We start from the raw sequence: 22206 nt of genomic DNA, 5'->3' as shown, positions 1-22206 counted from the left end.
CGCCTGCCACCTGTATGATGGCGAGGACAGCGCAGCGGCGGCTGTAACACCGCTCACCGCCCGTGACTCCAAGTTCCCAGCAGTGTGTCCCGCACTCCCGTGTCTGATCCCTGAGCCTCAGACCAGAGCCCGGGGAGGGCGGGAACTGCCATCGCACCTGACGCCACTCTCCATGTTTAGACGAGCTTTCTCCCTTGAGGATTTCCTAATGGGCCGGGATATGTGAAACTTAGAAAGTTTCCAGCGAAAATGCCAATCAGACCACAGAAATCATGGCTTTGCTCTTCAGGAACTGGAGCGTGTGCCGTGGCAGGGCCCTGGCTGGTATTTGTACTGGCCGAGATGGGCTAAGATGTGCATGTGGGCAAGATGTGCAGAATTGGGACAATAACGTCTGTGGACCCAAGGTCACAGCACTGCTGTGGGCGGCCGACCCACCTACTCCGTTGGGTGACAGGAGACACGGCTGCTTCCTAGCAGAAGCGGCTTTTCAGAAACACCCAGCCCGGCTCTCCTCCAGCCCTTCACCTTCACAGATTCTGTGGCACAGAAGCCAGGGCCCGCCTTTCCTGCCTTCCCCTCACCCCTCCCTGAAGGAAGGGCTGGAGGCTGGGAAGCGGCTGGAAGTGGAAACATGAGGCCCTGTTCTGACTCCACAAGGGGGTGTACTTTGGGGAACAGGCACAGAATTGGGGCAATAACGTCTGTGGACCCAATACTCAGAGGCATCCTGAGGGGAACAAGGGACTTGCTGAAATGCTTTGAAACGTACTTCACGTGTGTGTGGCGATTGATCAAAAATCTGAAGAGCTCCCTATGTATTCAGCTGGGGACAGGTAGTAATGCAGGTGAAACAATCAGATAACAATACTTGCAACAGGTGTTAAAACTCGAACATGGCGATTGATCAAAAATCTGAAGAGCTCCCTATGTCCCCAACACTAATGTATTCAGCTGGGGACAGATAGTGATGCAGGTGAAACAATCAGATAACAACACTTGCAACAGGTGTTAAAACCCGAACGGGAAGCAGACACTCTACTAACGAGGGAATTTAGAACTGCCAGGATGCTGTGGCCGCAGGGGCCCCATGGAGAAGGTGCCTGGACCTGTGGTCAGGCTGACTCGGGCAAGGAAGTCACTCCGGGAAGGGAGGGGAAGATATGTTTTAAGTTGTGTTATCTTGTTTGATCAGCTCCCAGGAGTCAGCTACTTACACACTCGGCTCATCAGTTTGGGTACCTGTTGTTCCTCTGGCTCCCGAAACATCGGAGTGAGCAGACCAGGGATCCCCAGTATTTCCTGCTACCTTTTGCTATTTAAAATAAAGCAAAATCCTTTAAGCATCACAAAGAAAAACAAGAACAGAGAACAATGGTTTAAAACTTAAGTAAAAAAGAAACTGCAGAGGGAGTGACAAGGTTAGGGAACCTCAGCCAAATGCGGGGGGCTGGAGAAGAGGGTCCACTGGGTTGGGGGTGGCCTCGGCCCTTCCCAACTCCCAGTTCTGCTCGGAGCAGGAAGGGCCCAGGAGGCCAGGGCCGTCCATGTCTCCCCAAGGACGGGGCAAGGGAAAGGAACCCAACTCCAGAGCGAGCAGCACACGGAGAGAGTCAAGGCCACACGTGCCTGAAAAATCCCACCCTGCCCTCTCTCAGAGAGAATGAAAGAAAAGGGAGGAGACCCTGTGCCGACTGCTGTCAGATTAGTACCAGCGGCTTCTGCGATTGTCAGAGCCAAAAAGGAACGGCCCGGACATCTTTAAGCGATTGGCCTACATTACATTAAAGTGACATGGGTCCATTGTGACCCGCTGTTCCTAGCAGAGAGGTGGACGCTTTGATGGTCACAAAACGCGCTTTCCGGGCCTGCAGAGAAGGGCGGCGAGGCTGATTTTGAAAAGGGCCCCACTGTCTCACAAGCGAACCCGGAAAAATGTTTCCGCCCAGGAGAGGGGCAGCAGCCGGGAGGCTGAGTGCCACCCCTTCCCCGTCCGACTGGGCCTCGTGAGCGATGGGGTCGGGGACGTGCCTGGGTCGGTGCCTGCCTCCTCTGTGTCTAGGGGAACTAAGAGGGACGCGAAGGGCCCGGCCACTGACCCGGCTGCACCCCACTCGCCTCCAGCTCCTGGCGCTGCCTCCGGAGGCGCAGAAGCCACGCTGGCTCCTGGTCCGCGTCTCCCCGGCGTCTCTCCAGCACCAGAGGATCCGACAGCTTCAGCCTCTCTGCCAGCTGTGCCAAGTTTCCAGACGGGCCAGGGGCAGAGAGTAAGAGAGGGCAAAGGAGGGAGAGAAGGGGCGTGGGAAGGAAATGGGGAAAGAGGCAATAAGGGAAAAGAAGAAAGAGAACCTCAATGCACTTGTAAAATAGGATAGAAAGAATAATTAATTGAGAGAGAGCAAATTCTGCAGATATCTTCCCAAAACTGCAACATAAATAAGCAATTAACCCATCTTGGTGTTAGATCAAGAAATGTAATACGTGGAGAGAAGCAGTTACTCGGCTTTATGTCCCTGCAAAGTTGTCTGCTCTGTGGCAGTGCTTCTCAAACTTCAGGGCTCAGAGGACCCCCCGGGACCTTGTTAAAATGCGGATGCTGATGGCAGAAGGCGGGGTGGGGCCTGAGGTTCTGCATTCCTAACCAGCTCCCAGGGGACGCCCACGCTGCTAGCCGAGGGACGACTTTGTATTGCAAGACTCTATTCCGTCACCGATTTCCAAAACCTTCCTACTCCTCCCTTCTGGGTCCCTGGGCTCACTACCCACCACCCTCCTGTTGGCAGAAGCCTCAGGGCAAGGGGACAGATTTTATTGGTTACAGAACCCAACACTTGGGCCTCATCTAAAGCAAAGCAAAAACTCATGGTTGGCTGCCTTTGACTCTCCAGCTAATACATATGGTTTTTAATTAATTGAAACAACGGTTTCCCTGATTGTTTTCTTCCCCAGGAACTAAAAGTTGATTTTTTTTAAAAATGTATCCCGCCTGTGATAAAGTATTCCATACCTTTAAAAGCATTTTCGTAAGGAGCACTTCCTGTTTTAATCACTAAAATACATTTTCGAAGCGTAGCTTTTACAGTTAGAATGGTTTGCCCTCAACATGCAGTGTTACTGCTCCAGAAGCAGCACAGGCAGCGTGAACGGCCTGCACAGCTCACGCCCGGTCTCCAGTCTCCCCGATCTCCCTGTGCCCCCCCAGCAACAGCCTTCTCTGTGCAGGGTCGGGCCTCGGCTTAGCACATCTGGGCGCACGGACATGGTCAAAGCCAGCCACGGGCTCCCATTTTACAGCATGTTCAAAGAGGATGAGATGGGGACTCTAAGCGGCTGCACAATGCCTTTCTCTGAACACGGAGGATAAAGCGCCTGCAGAGAACCCTTTGAGAAGCTCACCTTGATGAGTTCCGCCAGCAGCACAGGGTGACCGCTCTCTCCCTGGCTGTGTAGGGCCGTGCCGATGGCTTCGCAGTAATGCAAGGCCTGGGACGCAAGGCCGTAATCCGCCAGCCGGGCAGCATAAAGGAGCTTATAAACCTGTGAAGAGGAACGGGGCCAGGGACCAGTCCATCCAGGCGGGGACAGAGAGAGAGAAGTGTAGATAAGACTTCTTGGGAGTCAGCTGACTGCCAGCTTCCTCTGACTCTGGCATCTGAACATCAAGGAGGGCCTGGGGCCATTTGGGGCGTTCTATCCGTGTGTGGTCACAGTTCCAAACCCAGCCTGCACTTCCTGCATGATGAAGGGGTGGGAGTCACAGCCACTCAATCCCCCGAGGCCCTGGTCACCATGGAAATGCACCAGACCATTTACTTCTTTTTCAGGCACCCATGACTCGGGAAAGCCTGGCGTATGTGCGGCACAGGACCCGGTGCCAAGGGAAGATGTGAAAAGAAGAAGAAATTACTCTGGTGCCGGAGCTTAAACCCAAGGCAAAGAGGACACGAATATGGCCTCGCAGCCAGAGAAGCACACGCGAGGGCCTGGGAATCAGACAGACCCCAAGGTCGAATCCCAGCTCCACGCTGGGCATGGAACCCTGGCTCATCACCCCACCTCTCCGCGTGCTCACTCTCCTCACCACAGTTTGGGAACAAGAACACTATCTACCCCGTGGTCCTCCTAACGGTTAAACGAGATAACCCGTGTGCTCAGGACAAATGGCGTGCGAGAGATATGAGCCGAAAGCACCGACCCTCAGTTTCCTCTTTTGCGAAAGGGGGTTAACGCACCTGCCCCTCAGGATTAGAAATAGAACGCTAGAAGCATAAGAGCCCAATGCAGCCCACGCAGAGCAGGCATGCAGACCGCACCCACAAAAACGAGCTGTTCTCACTGCGGCCGGCCGGGGGCAAGCTGAGGGGCGGGTGCCCGAAGGAGAAAGAGTCTGAAGGCTTTGCTGAAGAAGGCACGTCTTTGCTAAAACTCTTGAAGAAGATACTAATAGGGTCGTTTTCCTGTATCCAGTCATTCATTCATTCACTGTCAAGGTTCTGTTTGTTTTGTGTTCTGTTTTATTTTTGGGGGGTGGAGGGGTGTCGCTGCCACCGTGTCACTCTCGGTACAGGCACTGAAGGAGTCTTTATGCATTGAAGGCGACGATAGGGCATCAAGGGAAGAAGCTGAGAAGAGAAGTTAGAACAGTGGACGCTGACGCCCTGGTGGGGCGGAGAGAGAGAAGGGTGCTAGCCGCGGATGGAGCGGGGAAGAGCCTCCAGTTGGAAGACAGAGGCGTCCAAAAGAGGTCAGAGAAGCAGGTCAGTAGGAGAGGAAGCAGGGCGAGCCGCCCCCCAGGCAGCGCCTTCCTGCCCCCTCCCTGCAGGTGGCTGCGGGGGCCGGGGAGACGGGACGGCTGTGTGGAGAGAGAGCGGCTGCACAGCAGGCCCAGGCCCAGGCCCAGGGCCACAGGCAGGATTTTCCTCCGTCAGGAGCGAGGCTAGAGCCTCTGGCAGAGAGGCCACCGCAGCGTTTTGCTTTCATATCTTAAAATACAGACCTTTAGGGGACCTGGAAAGAAATCCTAATCCTCCCCACGCTTGAGCTAAGGAGGGGAAGTTGGTAGACAACTGAGCCTAGCTACCATGTGCCACATTGCAGAGCTGAAAATCCAGCTGGCCAGAGGCAGCTGACACAGCTCATGCGGGTGCTGGCCTCGTGCGGGTTCCATTACCTGGAAAGAAGGGATGAAGGACTGGGGGCGGCCCAGCGTCTGACAGAACTCGAAGATTTCCGTCCTCTGGATAGCCTCGGTTGTTGCGAATTTCAGAAACGCTTGACTAAAACCAGGGAATAACAATAAAAGAGGCTGAGATCAGGGAGAGGAGCTTAAATCCTAGCAGACAGCCAAACACCGGCTCCCCCACTCAGGGCAGAGCTTCTCTCCCGGGCTGACCCCTGGAGCAGCTCCAAGAGAGGAAGGAGACTCGGGGAGTCCAGAGTGAATGCTTTGCCTCCTCGTGCCCCATTTTCTTGAAGCGAGAGAAGGACGAGAACAGAGCCCTGCACCAGAGGCCCAGGGGATGGGGCCAGGCCGCAAGGGCGGTGGGGGGAGGTGGGGACGGGGTCCCCTGCCTCCTTCACTGGAGGGTCGCTCAAGGCAAGCTGCCTTCCCTCCCAGCTTGGTGGGGCACTGGTCCTCCCGAAACATGCTAGGAGCTAACCTGAGGGCCTGGAAGCCTAGAAGGTGCACCCGTGACAGGCCACTCCCGACCGGGGCCAAAGAGCAGGAAAGAGGGAGCAATGTAACACCCCTAGAGCACGGAACGAAGGGGGCATGGCAGAGGATGCGGAGGCCCGCTGGGCCACAATCCCAGTGACGGCCCCTTTGCTGGATGTTCCTTCGGCCAGTGAGGAAGCAGGCTGGGTGAACCTGATCTAATCTGAGGGGCCATCAGCGTCCCAGTGCCCCAAATGTCCCCCTCAGCAGCTCGCAGCAGCCAGCAGGGCTGATCCTGGTTACGACTGTGTCTCCAGAAGTTTCCTTGTGCAGTATAAACATAGCAGGGAGACACATGAACTCACACACTCTTACTGTCATATTTGGCACAGATGGGCTTCTCTGACGAGCTAACTGTGTGCTGCTGTCAGAGCCCAGGGCCTCGATAAACAGGCAACAAGACAGTGTGTCTCTACAGCGATGTGTGCAGGCAGTCCAGTGCAGCGGTTAGAAGTAAGGGCTTTGCAGCGGGCAGTCTGGACTCCAACTCTGACTGGACACCACAGGTCACTTAACCTCTCTGAGCTTCAGCTTCCCTCCTCTATAAAGTGAAGATTAGAAATACGCTTTCTTCACAGGGTAAATTTGTAACGATGAAAGGAAATAAATCAGATGTCTGGCACACCATAAGACCTTAGGAAATCATAATTGTTACAGGGTCGGGGGAAGAGAGGTCTAGAACGTGGACGACCGCTAGGAAGCCACCGGCCTTTGTGTCGTCTAGGGGCTCCTTAAGGTCCTCCTGCATGAAAAGCCTAAAGTGACAGCTGATGGAGAATAAGTGACAGGTGGGACTTTGGGTAACTCGTGCACCAAGTCGGGGTAGGGGTGCAGAAGCTAAACAGACTTCTTCCACTTTCCAGTTTTGCCCTAGGCTGCCTAACGCCAAGCAGTAAGCCAAAGGCCCTCACGCCAACATGTCTAAGAGACAGTCCCTGGCCGTGGAGCCAGGGCGTCACCAAGTGGCCAGAAGGGTACAATACACCCACAAGCCGCTGCTTCCCGCAAAGCCCCCGCCGGTGTGATAAGGCGCCCACGGGGCAGCTCCTTGCCCACACCTCTGCCGAAAACCCCAGAGGAGGGGACAAGCAGTAGCTCAGATGCACACAAGAAAATGAGAAAGGGAGCCGTGAAACTCGGCAAGGCCTAAAACAATCCCCTGGAAAATGCCCCTTTCCCCCAGAAGGTCGCATACCTGTGGCTACTGCCCAGCAGGGCCAGGTGGTCCGTCTTCACCGTGTAGTGGCCAAAGGGCACGTGAGCCATGAGGTAGCAGAAGTGAGCTGCCTCCACCAGCCCTTTCCCCGCTGCAGGAGGAGGACAACCCTGTCAGGGAACCCGCCATGTAGGGCCTTATCCTCTGGGTGGGATGGGGGGCGGGGCGGGTGGGCGCTGAGGTCACGGGAGAGGGGCCTCATGGGAACAAAGGCAGGACCTTCTCATGACCGCTGCACGGACCCCAGGCCCCACTCACTCCTTTCCCGTCCACGTTTTTGGCCTCGGACATTACATTTCAATTCTTTTCAGCCGGAATAAGGCACTATTTTATGTTCCCCCTAATGGATTTTTAATTAGGAATTTTATAAGCATTTTAGTGCTTCCTGAGGGTGAGACCCCGATAGAGATGCCTACACCTGAGCAAGGAAGTGGGCCGTTGAAAGCAGCAGTTTTTAAACTAGGCTTCTTGGGGCACTAATGCCAGCCCTGGTGAAATCAAACAATAGAAGGCTTTTACCGATGCTCATAAAAATCGCATTAATTACCAAATTGTCCCCAGCTTTAAAATGTCCTCCCATACGTTTCCTCCAAAACTGAGTTAATTCAAGAAGGTGAAGTGCCTATCACAAAGCCCGGCACTCAACAAGGGCTCAGCAAATGTTAGTTCCCTTTGCACCTGGGTGCTGAGCAACTTGGCACAATCTCACAAAATTCCACGAAGAGCATCATGATTTCCAGATGCTCTGCCCCTTGACCGAATCTGAGAATCACGGATCTAGAACACTCCATAGCCCCTACGTGTTTCTAAGGCCATGGTCACAGGGAGATGATAGAAATAAAGACTACGTGATTATCCAGGGTAGTTCAGGCAAAAATAGAATTTCCTGTCTGGTCGAGCTGGGTCACTGTGGGACTAACAGCAGGCATCAGGAGGCAAGACGCCCTGTGTCTTAACTCATCTTCAGGGGACTCTGACCAGAGACAGAAGATCCACTACTGAAAAGAGCCTCCTCCAGCAGTAGAACCGCGGAGCCACAGGGACCTGGCCTGCGCCGGCTTCCCAAAGAAATTCCAGAAAACAGAGGCAGGGGTGCTTCTTGCCCCGGAGTCTCTATCCCCTGTGTCAAGGGCAAACCAGAGGTACAGACTTGGGCCCTACACAGACCCTGGGAACCTCAGTGCAGGATGTTTAAAGCTGGCTTGTGGATGCCTTAGAGGAGAGGAGAAAGATGATGCTGGCTTCCACTTACCCAGGGTGTCCCCCATGGTGACGATTGTGCGCTGATGCAGCTCCGGGTCCCCACCCTGATTTGACAGAATCACTGCCAGGTGAGGCCTCCAGTCTCCCCACTGCTTGTCCCCACAACACTGAAAAGCAGCAGAGAAAACAATATTGAAGATTCACTCAATAATGTAGTACTGGCCAGAATGGAGGTGAAGAAGGTTGTTGAGTATTTCCTGGTTTGGAGGAGTTCGGGGAATGCCCATTATACTGCCCGCAGTGCTGCCATTCATTAAATTCAAGTTCTCATTTTAAAAAAGCAAAACTCCTACAAGAATGGATAGGCAGACAGGTACATATACATACATACATACATACATACATACATACATACATACATATGTACATACGTACATACATACAAACGACAGGGTCCCTCAGCCATCTCCACTGGTCAAGGAGAAGCAAAGGCTGTGCCCTTACAGAAAATGCCTGGAACGAGGGCCTGGTCCCTCCTAGCACAAACCTCCCATAAATAACTGGTCCATGGAAGCCCAGACTACTACAAAGGAACGTGCACAGCATCTGTACACACTACAAAGGCAAAAGTAGGGAAGGAACGTGAAAAATAAATCGAAGGTAGAAAGAACATTCACCAGAAAAAATGTTACCATGAAACCAAGAATCGTCACCAAACATTTTATCATGAATTCAAGTCAAATAAAGGAATGAAACGACTTCTTCTACAAAGCAAGGGCCTAAAATGAAGTTACACGAGCTCGGGAACGATGCTGGGCAACAGAAGCAGGTAGATGTGGCCTGCAGAGCTCAGGGAGGAAGCAGGAGAAAAATCAAAGAAATGAGGACAAAAATGGCAAGAGCAAAAGCGAAGAGACACTGATGAAAATACAAGAAGAAAATCAGAAAAGCAAGCGAGAAAGAAATGAAACTCAGGCAAGTTTTTTAATTAAAGAGAAAATTATATATACAGAATTCACGTTCTTATATATATGAAATGTGTATACTGGAGTTCCTGAAAAGGAAACCAAAACAATGGAACAGAACAAATATTAAAGGCTGTGATTCAAGCAAACAGTCCTGAACTGTGGGCTATGAATACACGTGTTAAAGAGCATACTGTGTCCTGAGAAAAAACTGACCCAGATAGTCAACGCCAAGATGTATCCTACAAAAGTTACTGGACTTCAAGGGTAAGGAAGGAAGACTTTGGGGTGAAAGGATCACATGTCTTTATAATGGGAAAGCCATCCTGCTGGCCTCAGACATCCGAGCCACATCCAACTCCAGACGACACGTCAAATCTAACACGCCCGGCTTTGAAGGTCAAGGTGCGGAGGTGGAGAAGAAGGGAAGCCCCACTGCGGGACCCGGACGACAGTGTCCGGTTCTCCTGTTACTCACGACAAAACGGGCAGGTGTGCTGGTGTGGGAAGGGCCAGGTCCCCGGAACCAGACAGACCTGGGCCGACCCCGACTCCACTACTCGTTAGCTCTGTGATCGTGGGTCATTTTACACCTCTACACCTCAGTGTCCACGTCTGTAAAATGGGGACGATATTCCTACCTATGTGTGTGAAATGAAATAATATGCATCAAAGCACGGGGCACAGGCTGAGTGTTTAACAAACGACTGGTATTGATTTTTACTCTTTAAAGCCATCCCCATGGCCCTGAGCAGTCCCCACCCCCTAAACCCTGAGGATGCTGGGGTGTCACCGGAGTCCCGTCACAAAGGGTACCGTGGCTGCTTGTGGGGTCCTCCCCGACATGAGCTGGAAGAGGGTCTGCAGCGGGTCGTTGAGCGCCAGCGTGCTGGTGAAGCTGCGGAGAAAGGTGACCGTGAGTGGGGACCAAGCCCGCCGGAGTGGGAGCCTTTCGCCCACCGCCAGCGAGGCACAAGGCCTCGTACATTCGCATTTGATTTTAGCAGCTTCGTTTTGGAACGTGACTTTCTCTTTGCTTTCAACCGTGCCTTCGTCACATCCACTTTGGTCGGCGGGGAGGCCATGGCAGGATCTTCACCACACATACCGGGTAGATCTTGCTACTGGTGGAAATTTTCTGCCTTTTCTCACTGATGCCCTAAGCCTTGAGGGACCATTTCTGTGGGCCTTCTTCCATCACAGCGATGGGCCGCCAACCTTTCAAAGGCCCCAGCAGTAACCTCCCCTCTGTGAGCCCCTGCTTCCCAGCCCCACCCCCCAACTCCCGCTTCCTGCCGTAGCCCTCCTCCGCGCCAAGCCCGCAGCTCTCAGCGGCAGGTTTTCTGGCTCATCACTAGCCCGGCTCTGTAATGCTTTCACTCACAAGCACTAAAATAGCCATTTTCAGTAACCAAAGAGGCGTAGAACAGGGACCAGCAATGATCGGCTGATGACAAACCATAGGATGTGCTTAACAAGGATGTAATAAGCTCTATAGCTGATTTGAGATTTAAGCACACTCAGAAAGAGTTATTTTTCACAATTCACTGGGCACCATTGAAAATCAATGGCCCAAAGCCAAAACCTACAGCAAAGATGTACATGGATGTAGGATGCTTGTTTCTAAAACCCCCCCAAAAAACAGTCCCTCAGAACACTGTCTTGTACATAATGCCGACAGTCCCTCAGAACACTGTCTTGTACGTAATGGCACCCTTGCTGGGGCCTCAAACCACTGATCGTGTCGGAGCTTCAGAGTTCCTCACCCTTCCAGTCCCTGAACGTCACGAAGTGCACAGGGTGGCGCTAGGCTCTGGGAAGACTGCCGTTTAGAACAGTAAGGAGACTTGATGGAGGCCCTCGTGGAGAACGGGCGCCCAGGGAGTGTGACAGCCGTTAGCCACACAGACTGAACTTAGAGTGGAATGTCCCTCTTAGCCAGCTCTCTGCTCAACGGGATGTATGGCCAATTCGCATGTCGGTGAAGCTGAGAGGGTAACTTCACTAGAAGTTGAACATGGTGAGGTAACGTCCTCTCCGTACCTGACCCAAGCCTGCTTCTTATGGGAGGGTCCCCCCACCCCATCCCTGCCACGTACTCATGGATGGCTGCCAACTCATGGATGCCAGCTGGAGCCTGAAGGACTTAACTCAGAATCCTTCTCCAGCAACCCTTATCCCCACTGGCTCCATTTGATCCTGATTCTCTTTTGCCGTTTCATCCCCCTTACTCCAAACTCCTGATCATGTTCTCACACTTCCATTGCTCTCTTGTTTTGGTTTGGACATTCGTCCTGGTCCACCCTGGCCCCCGGATCGCGGTGTGCCAGCGTGATTTCTGACTACGCGTCCCCCTTCGGCCTGGTCTCGTCATCATCGCCCGCAGCCCTAGATGAAGACTTCTGCATCTAGTTTCTAGTCCCATGAACCCCTTTCCCTACCACAGCTCATGGTCCTGCTACCCCGTGCCCCCATCTTCTTCCCAGCACCCATAACCCCACTGCAAGACTAAGCGGGGACATGTGCTACCTGTCAGTCCTCAGGCTCTGTCAGTTAACTGTAACGATTACTCCTATTCCCTCAGTGATGGAATGATCTAGAACAGCCCCTCCCAAAGAGAGAAAGCTACCACAATGTAGAAACCTACTTACTTTTTGGAAACACTGACCCCGGGAAATGTTACTAGAATGTTTTATTCGGTTTAGCGGATAGAAAGGATGTGTCTGTGTCTAGGTTATAAGACTCAGGAGAAGAGAGACGTGACATTCAGTTCAGAAAAGGGAAAACTGGAAAGATGCTTAGAGTATGGAGCTTCTCGGTGCATCTTGCATTTCTCCCCACTGTCACCCCGCCCCCCACCTTCGGTGGGGAGGCCTCTCCGCTCCATGGGTCTCTACTGCTAGTCCCCAACTCACCTACTCATAACCCAGCTGTAGGTCCTTGGGTCCATCTTGCTGGACAGGAACAAAGCATGACCCCACAGGTGGTTCTTCATGGCCCACTCCAAGGCTTCCTGAAAACAAAAGCATCACGTTCGATATTGCCTCCTCGCCTTCCTCTAACGACAACGAATGCCGTGCTTAGGTACTGCTGCCCCTTGAGCAGTCGAGGCCGGGCTTCCGCGAAGGTTCTCAGAGCCTCACAAGTGAACGTGAAAAAGAAACCGTGGGGAAACGAGCTTTAACTGGCGCGTATTTCTCTCTCCAAGTTGTCCCCTTCTCTTCACTTTATGAAAACGCATAACGCTATCGCATTAGCTCCCCCTCAGACACAGTTTCCAGCCAGCCTTCTCTCTTCAGCAAAAGTCACACAACACTTTCAGGAACCGAAGTACCAAAATCAAGAGAAGAACTCCACCCCAAGGGCCGAGTCTCAAAATACAAATAGCAATATGGTATAGTCGGCCCTCCACATCCATGGGTTCAGCATCCCCAGATTCAACCAACTTCATACACTGCTGGTGGAGTCCATTGATACAACCTCTAAAAAGGCAAATTTTCAACATCTACCAAAATTAGAAACCATATACCCAACATTTTCTAGAAAGTTATATATACACTATCCCACACAGGAAAAAATGACTATGGTTATTCCTTGCAGCATTGTTTGTAATAGCAAAAGACTGGAAATAATCTAAATACCAATCTATAGAGGTTTAGTTAAATTAATTATAACTGATCAATGGAGAGACCTAAGCATCCATAAGATAAAATGAGAAAGATATTTATATGTAATAAGGAGGAGGGATCAACAAAATGTGGCCTGAAGGCCAAAATCGGCCCACAAGCGAAGAATACTTTCTACATTTCTAAATGATTGAGGGGGAGGGGGAAATCTAAAGTAGAATAATATTTCATTACACATGAAAATGATAAATAATCCAAATTTCTATGTCCATAAATGAAGTTTGACGGGAACACAGCCACGTTTATTCATTTCCCTGTTGGCCGTGGCTGCTTTTCGCACGAGAGCTGCAGAGCTGAGCTGTAGTAATTACAACAGAAACACTAGGCCCTGTGAAGCCTAAAATATTTACCGTGGGTCCTTTTACAGAAAAAAATTTGCCAACCCCAATGTAGAGTGTTTTCTAAGATATTTTGTTCAATGAAAAACAGAAGGTGAAAAAAATGTTAAATAGTACTCTGTAAGAAAAAAAGGAGAAAATAATCATATGCATAAAGTATCTGGATATTTCAGAGAGAAATTGAGTGGCTGGGGTAGGGGAACCATTTCCTCTTTAATCTTTTCATTTTTTTAATCGAATTTATTCAAATTGTTTTTAATCATATATTCAAATGTTTAAGTTAACGTAAAGCATGAGTTCAACTTTGAGATGAAACGAGGCATGAAAAATAGGTAAATATGTGAGGTGATAGGTGTGTTAATGAACTCTTTGCAGAGAACCCCTTCCCAATGTATGTGTCTGTCACGTCGTCACGTTGTATGCTTTAAATGTCTTACCCTATTATGTGTCAAATATACCTCAATAAATATTTGAAATAAATAAATATAAAAATTAAAATAGCCTAACTCATATATCGGATAATTAAACAAGGCCGTGTTGCATCTGTCGAATTAAAATATTCAGTGTTGGTAGGTATACCTTAGATATAGGGGGTCGGGGTATCGTAGCCTAACTCATATATCGGATAATTAAACAAGGCCATGTTGCATCTGTCGAATTAAAGTATTCAATGTTGTAGGTATACCTTAGATATAGGGGGCGGGGGTATCGCCTATAAACAAACTTTCTGGAAACTAAGTGTATCGATGAAGAGCTTTTTAAAAGTGTATGCCCTTCAACCCAGTAATTTCACTTCTAGAAATCTCTTCTAAAAAATAATAAAAAGATCCGCTGAAGACTTACATGACAAGACGTTCAAACTGTCTAATTCATCACGGATGACAAAACCATAGACCGCTCACACAGTCAACAACAGCGGATTGGTTAAATAAAATATGATGCCCTCATCTGAGGGAATTTGGCCCAACCATTTTTTAAAGGGTGCATTTTAATGCCATGGGACTATTTCACAGTATAATCTTAAGGAAAAATAGAGGAATAACAGTATATGCAATTTAATTTGATTTTTAATATATATGCCTATAAAAATGATGGAAGTAATTATATCAAAATGTTAACAGGTATTGCCTTTTAGTGGCAGCACTACGGGTGTTTTAAAATTTTATTCTTTGTACCTCTCTGAGCTTCTTAAGTGCTATAACATGAGAACACATTGCTGACATAATTGGGGGAGGACGGAGTGGGGGGTGGGATGCCGGTCGCTTTTTTAATACAAGCCTGACGGGGTGCACTTGCCTTCTTCCTTCCATAGTAGAGCAGTTTGGTGAATTTCTCCACGATCTGCGCCGGCGTCTCCACGCTGGGGGGACTCTCCCCGGTGAGCAGGTTGGGGGCCCCCGAGCTGAGCACTGGCCAGTCGTCATCGGTGAGGGTGATGAGGTTGGCCACAGGCGGCTGCCTGCTGTACTTCTCCAGCTTCCTGCAGTCTTGCATCAGCAGCTCCGCAATGTCTGACCCCACCATGGACTGCAAGGCAAAGAGGATCCTCACGTGGGCGGCCCAGGCTGAAGAAGGACGGCACCAAACGCCTGCCTTCCCCAAAAGGAGGCCTGTACTGTATGCAGTGCTGTATCTCAAACTTCACCTTCACTGTCGTCGTGATTGTCTGCCTGTCAAGAGCCACGAAGGTTGCCAGGAATAGGCACATTCTCACAGGTGTATTATTGGGCTGGTGCACAATAACCCAGGCCAGCGGAGAGTGGCAGGAGAAAGGTCAATGTCAGCAAACTGGCGTTGACATCTGAGCAATCTTTTCCTTCCAGGCCATTTGTTGCTTCTTTAATGTTACCTCTTACAATCATGCCATGAGCCGAATCTTATTTGTCCCAGGAAGGCTTAAATTTCAATCCAGCCCACTCCTGGCCGCTCAGCAGAGAGGCAACACTCACCCCGTTCTGCCGACACAGGAGAACCAACAGCTGCCACAGCAGAGCCGAGTCTCTGCTCCCTGGTGTCTCAGATCTGCGACTCTGAATGGCTTTCTGCTGGCAAAACGTCATGATGTCCACCTTGTGTACGTTCTCCCTATGGAGAGATTTCAGGGAGTGAGGCGTGAGTGGCAGGCGGGCTCTGCCCCCCAGGCCCCCAGGCTCCTCCTGCAGTGCGGGACACTGGCTGGCGGGGCTGAAATGAAGCCTGACCACCCAGGACGGGGCCGGTAAGTCTGCAGGTAGAGGACGGTTGATTCCTTGTGGAGCAGTCTCTCTCTCACAAACCGTCTCCATTCTACAGATGAGGAAACTGAGGCCCAGACACCTGAAATGACGGCTGAGGGCGGCAGGTGAGAGCACAGACTTTGGAGTCAGATGACCCTGGGTTTACATCTGGCCTGACACATCTCGCTTACACAACTTTCACACCTCCTCTGAGCCTCAGCTTTTCCCACTAAGACAGAGATCATTTAAAAATCTACCTCCATACGAAAAGGGAACGAGCACATTGTACGGCATATATCAAGTGCTCGATAAATGGTCAGGATTAATTGCTTGAGACCGTTTAACATAAGCAACACCCAGCTGGGACCAGCGCCCTAATTCCCAAATACCCCAGTGTGTTGCTCTACCTATATCTTACGCCGGAGCGTAAGAACTACAGATGCATTCATGTTAATTGAAGGAGCTGTCAAAATACGAGATGGGGATTTTCTTGGAAGGGGAAATGAAGGATAGGAATACATTTATACAGTGGTGTTGCTATCTAAAGGGCTTCCACGTGCATTATCCCACTTGATTCTCACAATCACCGCCTGGAGTAGGTACAGCCGGCGTTACATCATTTCTTAAAGGATAAACTAAGGATAGAGAGGGCTAACTAATCTGCTCACCATGGTATCTCTAGTTAGTAGGATGCCCAGGACCCAGACCCTCTGCCCCTAGCCAGGGCTCTCCACTGCAAAAGACACCCTGAATATTTACCAGAAGCGACTAGGCATTTAAAAGCAGTTTTAAGTCAGTCCTGCAGAGGGCAGACTTGCACGCTGTCCGGGAACTCAGCCGGGACCGTGCTATTTCTCCAGAAAAATGAAAGCCTTTTTCCCACTATGATGCACTCGTCTGTGATTTCCCAGTCTGTGCCTCACTTCTCCGCTATGGCCTACGAGTACACGGTACGCTAAAACCTCCCATCATGTAGCCTCTGCGAAATGAAACCAATTTCAGATTTTTAAACTTCACATTAATTTTTCTTTCTGCCCTTCAGCTATTGAATTGCTTGTCAAAATGACTCAGGTCACGTTTGGCTCTGTATGGCAACACAGAGAATTCTACTCCAAAGGGGATAGATATTTTCTTTCAAAGAAGCCATGAACAAATCTCCCAAAGTCCTGTTCTGGGCAGGAAGACTTTGTAGGTTTCAAAAAACAAAAAAAAACCCTTACTCAGTGGCTCATATGGTAATTTTACCCGATCAGGGGTCCTGAGAAAGTTCTCATCTCTTCTTGTTCCTCAGAATCATTAAGAATAACCTGGAACAAAGATCAGATTTGCTCTTCAAGACGATGGCCACCGATGCCCTTTCAGTCAGGTCCAGTAACAGAGCCCGAGGCTGTGGCCCCCAGGTGTATCTCAGTGCCTTACAAAGAAAGCAGAAGGACGAATGTGAGTTCCCCAGTTACTGAAGTCGAGCTAAGGGCATCTCAAGAAAACGTATCTAACATTCCTGCACACACACACACCCCAACCAATGGGGTGCATGGCCCAGTGCGCATTCCTGGAGATGCTCGGGCAAAGAGCAGCAGGGACAGCATGCCAATTCTGGAGACACAGATCTCGTTTACCTCCATGCTGTGCAGTTCAACAAGGGCTGTTTGCCCATCACTGAGCGAGCCGGAACCCACGCACACCAGCTGGCCTCCTGGCCCAAAACTCACAGGCACATGAGGGATGTAGAACTTCATGGGCGCCTTGGGACCAGCCGCCGAGACAGCCTCTAACGAAGAGACACAGGTGGAGACTGTCAGCGTGACTGCCACTGCTTTTCTTGGAAACAAACCACAGACACGTTTCTGTCCAAATTGCACCTGGGATCAAGGTACAATTCTGAGCGGTTAGAAGAAGCCCATGCTCCTAGTCAGATTTCAGTGCCCTGAGAATGTCAGAATGTAATGCAAGGATTTGATGCTTAGTCCAAATGGCAAGGCACCAGGCCCAGACTCTTGGTGATGGTGAGCAGCTGGGACTCTTGACAAGTCTGCTACCTCCAGACAACGCAGTTACACTTTGTGGCTTGCCCCTGCTTTACCAAACTGACTCTAGTCCTCACTTCCTTCACTTGTTACCTAAAAGTGCCTCCCCTCCCAGCCAGCTGACGGCTAGGGACAGGGTTCCCTTCCAAGAATCAGCTATACTGCAATCTCCAGTACGAGAGAAGGTAGGAGACGGAGCCAACGCTGGCCACTCTGTCCGGGAGACCTTCAGAAGCAAATGGGGTGGAGGAGGATCCACCTTCGGAAACCCAGGGTAAGTAACTTCCTAAGAGACCTGCCACCCAGCCATCTTTCCATCAGACTCGACCAAGCCCTTTGACCAGCTCGGTACCCACCGGCCTGCACGGGACTCCAAGCTGCTGCGGCCGTGGGGTGGTACAGCTCAGAGGCGTCCGCCATGTACTGACTGAGCTCGCAGCTGCTGGAGCTGAGACCAGACTCGTGCTGCTGGAGAAGGTTGGACTCATTGGTCAGTGCCGGCTGGAAGTTAAAAATAATGGAAACACACAGAAGAATCAAAGGCAGTTTCAGAGCAATGTCCTCCCAATTGCTCCTGCAGAGATACAAAATTCGAACTTTCAAATAAATACAGTGAATATTGAAAGGCAAAGAAGGGATAATTCAACTGATGGGTGTTTGCTAAAGGATGCATGTGGCCCAGTGGACAGTGCAGGCCCTGGGGCCAAGAGGCCTGGGTTCAAGTCCCAGCTTTGTCAATGCCGAGCCGCTATAACCTTGGACAAGTGACTTAGGCTCTCTAAGCTCTATACCTTGTCCTATAATAAAGATAATCCTATCTGCCCTGTGCTTTCCCTGGGGATACAGGTATACAAGAAGTTCATGGAACTTACATTCTGGGAGGATACAAATAAAACAGTGGATGCAAAAGTTCTTTGCACACTGTAAAGTGCTGTGCCTGTGGGTGGCTGCTGTTATCATGCTGTCATTACTATTAGTCATAATAATATGTGCCCTGCCCTGTTAAGCATGAGTTATGGAGAAGGAACTTTTCTCAAAAATCATACAAATCCAATCGGGAAAACAAAACTTATACAAGCCTTTGAAAAATGAAGGCCTTGTCTCTAAAGCATCTCTGCGATTTTTCTGTAAATCTAAAATTATTCTAACATAAAAAGTTTATTTAAGAAAATTTAACAGCTCCATTTTCTGTGGCCCAGCTGGGCTACACAATAAGGTTTTAAAAGACAGAGGGAAAAGTCAAGAAAGGTTTCAGGCTCTGCTTTTCAGTTTTGAATTAAAAGATTCTGGCAGCTTCCCGCTTCCTGGGTAAACCCAATTGCTAGTTCACTGGGGTCCTGGTGGCAGCCTCTTCTCTTTCCTAGAACCTCAGAGTGACCTAGGTGACATTTCCTGATCCAGCCTATTTGACAAAAATGCAGAAAGACCGCAGCATGGCCCCGAACCATAAAATTGAAACAGGAAGGCAGGGAGAAGGGGAAGTGTGAGTGGAGGTTCTGCCAAGCGGGGAAGAACTGGTCACCCCACACTGCTGGCCACTGCAGCACAAGGGCTCTGCCCCGCCATTGCTGACCATGTTGGTTGTGAGGTGCCGTCGCAGGCCACCAGCCCCCATGTCACTTCTGGTTACCTTATTCCTCTGGGCCCCAGTTAGCAGACTCTCTGGGAGCAGGTCCCCAGGCCTCTCCTGTCCAGAGTTAGAGGCGAGGCTGTCTTTATAAGGCTTCTCACTCTGCGATCTGCAGCAAAATGACAGGGACAGGTGAGAGGGGGTCCTGGGCAAGCCAGCAAAGCTAAGCTGCTCTCTGCTGGAGGCTGTTTTGTTGCAAAGTGTAGGCAGGTGTCAGGTTGGCCTGTGTGCCACCAGGAGAAGCACTGTCCTTCCATTAGCCACCTCATTCTATTAATGCCAGAAAAACAGGAGTTCCTGGGTTCCCCAAACCCCGCACGTCAGTCTCTCCGCAGCTCAGACTGGCTGGGCTTGGAAACCACATCTCAGAGGAGAGGCTGTCTCTTCGTAGGGTCCCTGTCGACAGCTGGCCCAGGTCATGCTGGGCTGCTCCCACATCCTTGGGAACAAGACTCCCACATCCCCAGAACGGAAGCAGACGGGCTTCCGGAGATGGGGGCCCAGCACGAGATGTCATCAGATTTTCCTAACACAGCCTGAGTTTGGCCAAATCGTGTTGAACTGGCCTCCCCTGTCACACTTACCGGAACTGGGTCTCATGATTCGTTCCAAAAGTACTGTGCTGGTTTTCACGATGATGGTCACTGATGGACTTTTGATCGCGACAATCTTCATGCCAGATATAAGGACTCGCTTGCCTTGGCACTGCACCCTCAGAGAAAGCAAAATAACGCAGGTCACTTCCTGTTCCTAAAAGTTCAGAAAGACGCTAGCAAGTCGTGAAGCAGCGTTACTGGAACATAACAGGTATGAAAACATTCGCCAAATTGAATAAAATGGATAAGTGAGAGCTAATGATGAAAGTCCCTAAGATGCCTCTCAGTCCTCCCTGAACCAACTAGCATGGCTCTACACAATTGAGCAGTGGCGTGTGTGTGTGTGAGCATGTGTGCGTGTGTGTGCGTGTGTGCATGTTCAATGCTGAAACAGATTTCTCTCTGCTGGCAGATCAGAAGCTGCCATTAGCATATACCTAAAGCCTCACTGGTGTGTAGAATATGAATTCCCATTGATGCTTATCTGTACTCTCAGGGTAAATGATGGTGAAACTCATTACAGCCCAATCACTCACTTGATGTTAAGAACTGACCTCACTGTTCAGTGGTCAGAAACTATAATCTTGGCCATAATGAGAAGCAGAAGAAAAAATGCGGATGAAGTGCAAACGATCCATAATATTAGCAACATAATGATAGTTTCATTGCTATCACCTACACGTACAAAGAAGAATGACTCCTTTCTAGCTCATCTCCTCGAGACATTTAACATAGTGTCTTTGCTGTGACCTCGTCTGGTCTGGCCAAGAAAGAATTGGTGGGGTGTGGACTCTACCTTAGCTGGGCAGGGTGCCCAAGGCATCTGAGGATCTGAACATGGCTCTGTTGACCTCTGCCCGGACTATCAGACCAACCACATCAGCCCGAAGGCTTCTGGGAGATCATGCCATACCTCTTTCTTCCGGTAGCTGCTGCGGACGTCCATGGTAGTAATAGCTGCCATAAGCATATTCTTCCCTTAGAGCTGAAGCATGATAGCTCTGATTGGGATCCTCGATGCCTGGCCTAGAATATCACAAAGCGGGCCGGTCATTCAAGGATGACTGTGGTAAAGAGAGAAACCAACGGAAGGCTGGACAGACTAAATGACTTCAGAGGACAGAATCGTGACCTCGGTCTAGAATCTGCTTAACAGCCACAGGTAATTCCAGATCCTATGAATGGAAAATCCAGACTCAGAGCAGGGTTGGGGCTGCTGTTTTAGAACCAGGCTGGGATTTTTAGAGCAAAACTATCTCTCATTCTCCTTCCCCACGATCCCTCTTACTCCTCAACTATGCACCTCCAATGACACAAGATCTTATCTTAGAAAACCCTGTCCTGAGATGACTGTGGAAGTACCCGAAATGCCACTGTAATTCCCATGCACATTACAGATGGCAACAAGATGGAAAAGTAAGGTTGGATTATCTGGAATCTAATTGCCTTTCTTGCCTCTGTCCTTAACACATCTTCCTTTGAAAATTCAACAATACAGAAAGAGTTGAAAGGGAAACATCATGTTGTTAGTATTTATCGATTAATAGTTCTTCAGTATTTCATAGGGGCAAAAATTCTTTACCACATTTGTCATAATTTCAATGCTGAATCTGTAGGCAAGTAAATATCACCCCACCTGAAAAAGCTAAAGTAGAACAGATATGGCTTCCAATATTCCGTAAAATATGAAGTCCAGTCTCATCAGTTAGAACTCAGGAGCAGAAATTCCAGATTCTCTAACCTAGAATTGCCTCACTGAGACCTCTTCCTTCTGAACTTGGAGGCTGCAAGCTTATATCTGCTTTCTCTGAGCTTGATTTTTTTTTTAAGTTCTCATTCATTCATTTTTTCCATATACCTGTCACACTCTAGGTACTGTTCTAAGTACTAAGGCCCTCCTTGGTGCTGGTGGTTGTCACGCTAAGCCGGGTCAGAGTGGTCCAAAGACCATAAGGAAGTTTTTATAGGGGTTCCTAGGAAAACCTTCCTCAGCGTCTGCATATATTTGTTGCCTTTTGCAATCCCAGGGTAAGACAATCCCATCCGTTCTCTTGAATTTCACCATTTTTTCATTCTTTCTACTCTCTGCCCCACCCTCAACACCCAATCACATTCTGATAGCTTAAGAAGCTCCACTAGGGGACACTGGGAAGGGCAGGGATATTTTTCATCACCAAAATCCAATTTGGGAGAGGAAAGGGTTTAGCTAAGTCAATGTAGTAAGGCGAAGAAGAAAAAAAAGGAAAGAAGATGAGGAATAAAAAGAACAAGAAGAAGAGCTGGGTCCCATCTGAGGTCTAAAACTATACCTTGAACACAATTGGCTGGGAAAACCACCTTGGTAATAGTCAACGCTGGACGCAGGCGGACGCCAGTCCCCGGGCCTGGACACATAGTGAGGTTGCTGGTGGTCTGCCCTGGGGTCCTGCTGTGGCTGGGGGCTCCCACGGATGTCTTGCCATTGACGGAGCCTCTCTCCATTGTGCCAAGGGTGAGGAACAGGCTGACGATATCCCTCTCTCCGAAGGGCTCGGTTAGGGTCCAGTGATGGCGCTGTGGGCCTTCCCCATGGCCGTGGTGGCCGCTGGGGAGCCCAAGGTTTCATCCCTGACC

At 50.0% G+C, this 22206-nt stretch overlaps 1 protein-coding gene across 2 annotated transcripts in view; it reads right to left on the bottom strand.

Moving 5' to 3' along the window:
- The window catches only part of LOC102878628 (protein transport protein Sec16B), a 30587-nt gene extending 8389 nt beyond the window's left edge, over positions 1-22198 (bottom strand). The window contains exons 1-16 of one of the 2 annotated variants that reach the window (XM_006907787.2): positions 20507-20557; positions 19582-19709; positions 18998-19106; positions 17724-17868; positions 16960-17111; positions 16586-16647; positions 15074-15209; positions 14421-14651; positions 12016-12113; positions 9917-9998; positions 8185-8302; positions 6912-7023; positions 5171-5276; positions 3397-3537; positions 2119-2232; positions 1243-1315 (exon numbers count right to left, since the gene is read on the bottom strand). In XM_006907787.2, the coding sequence (XP_006907849.1) occupies positions 1243-1315; positions 2119-2232; positions 3397-3537; positions 5171-5276; positions 6912-7023; positions 8185-8302; positions 9917-9998; positions 12016-12113; positions 14421-14651; positions 15074-15209; positions 16586-16647; positions 16960-17111; positions 17724-17868; positions 18998-19106; positions 19582-19709; positions 20507-20557 (1858 nt within the window). Of the gene's footprint in view, positions 1-1242; positions 1316-2118; positions 2233-3396; positions 3538-5170; positions 5277-6862; positions 7024-8184; positions 8303-9916; positions 9999-12015; positions 12114-14420; positions 14652-15073; positions 15210-16585; positions 16648-16959; positions 17112-17723; positions 17869-18997; positions 19107-19581; positions 19710-20506; positions 20620-21902 lie in introns of those variants that run through there. The other variant, XM_025043966.1, reaches the window with a different exon arrangement.
- Positions 22199-22206: the final 8 nt, after the last annotated feature.

This window comes from Pteropus alecto, unplaced genomic scaffold (assembly GCF_000325575.1).
Source record: "Pteropus alecto unplaced genomic scaffold, ASM32557v1 scaffold101, whole genome shotgun sequence".
NCBI lineage: Eukaryota > Metazoa > Chordata > Mammalia > Chiroptera > Pteropodidae > Pteropus > Pteropus alecto.
The sequence above is the reverse complement of the archived record's forward strand: the minus strand, read 5'-3'. Positions and strand labels throughout refer to the sequence as shown.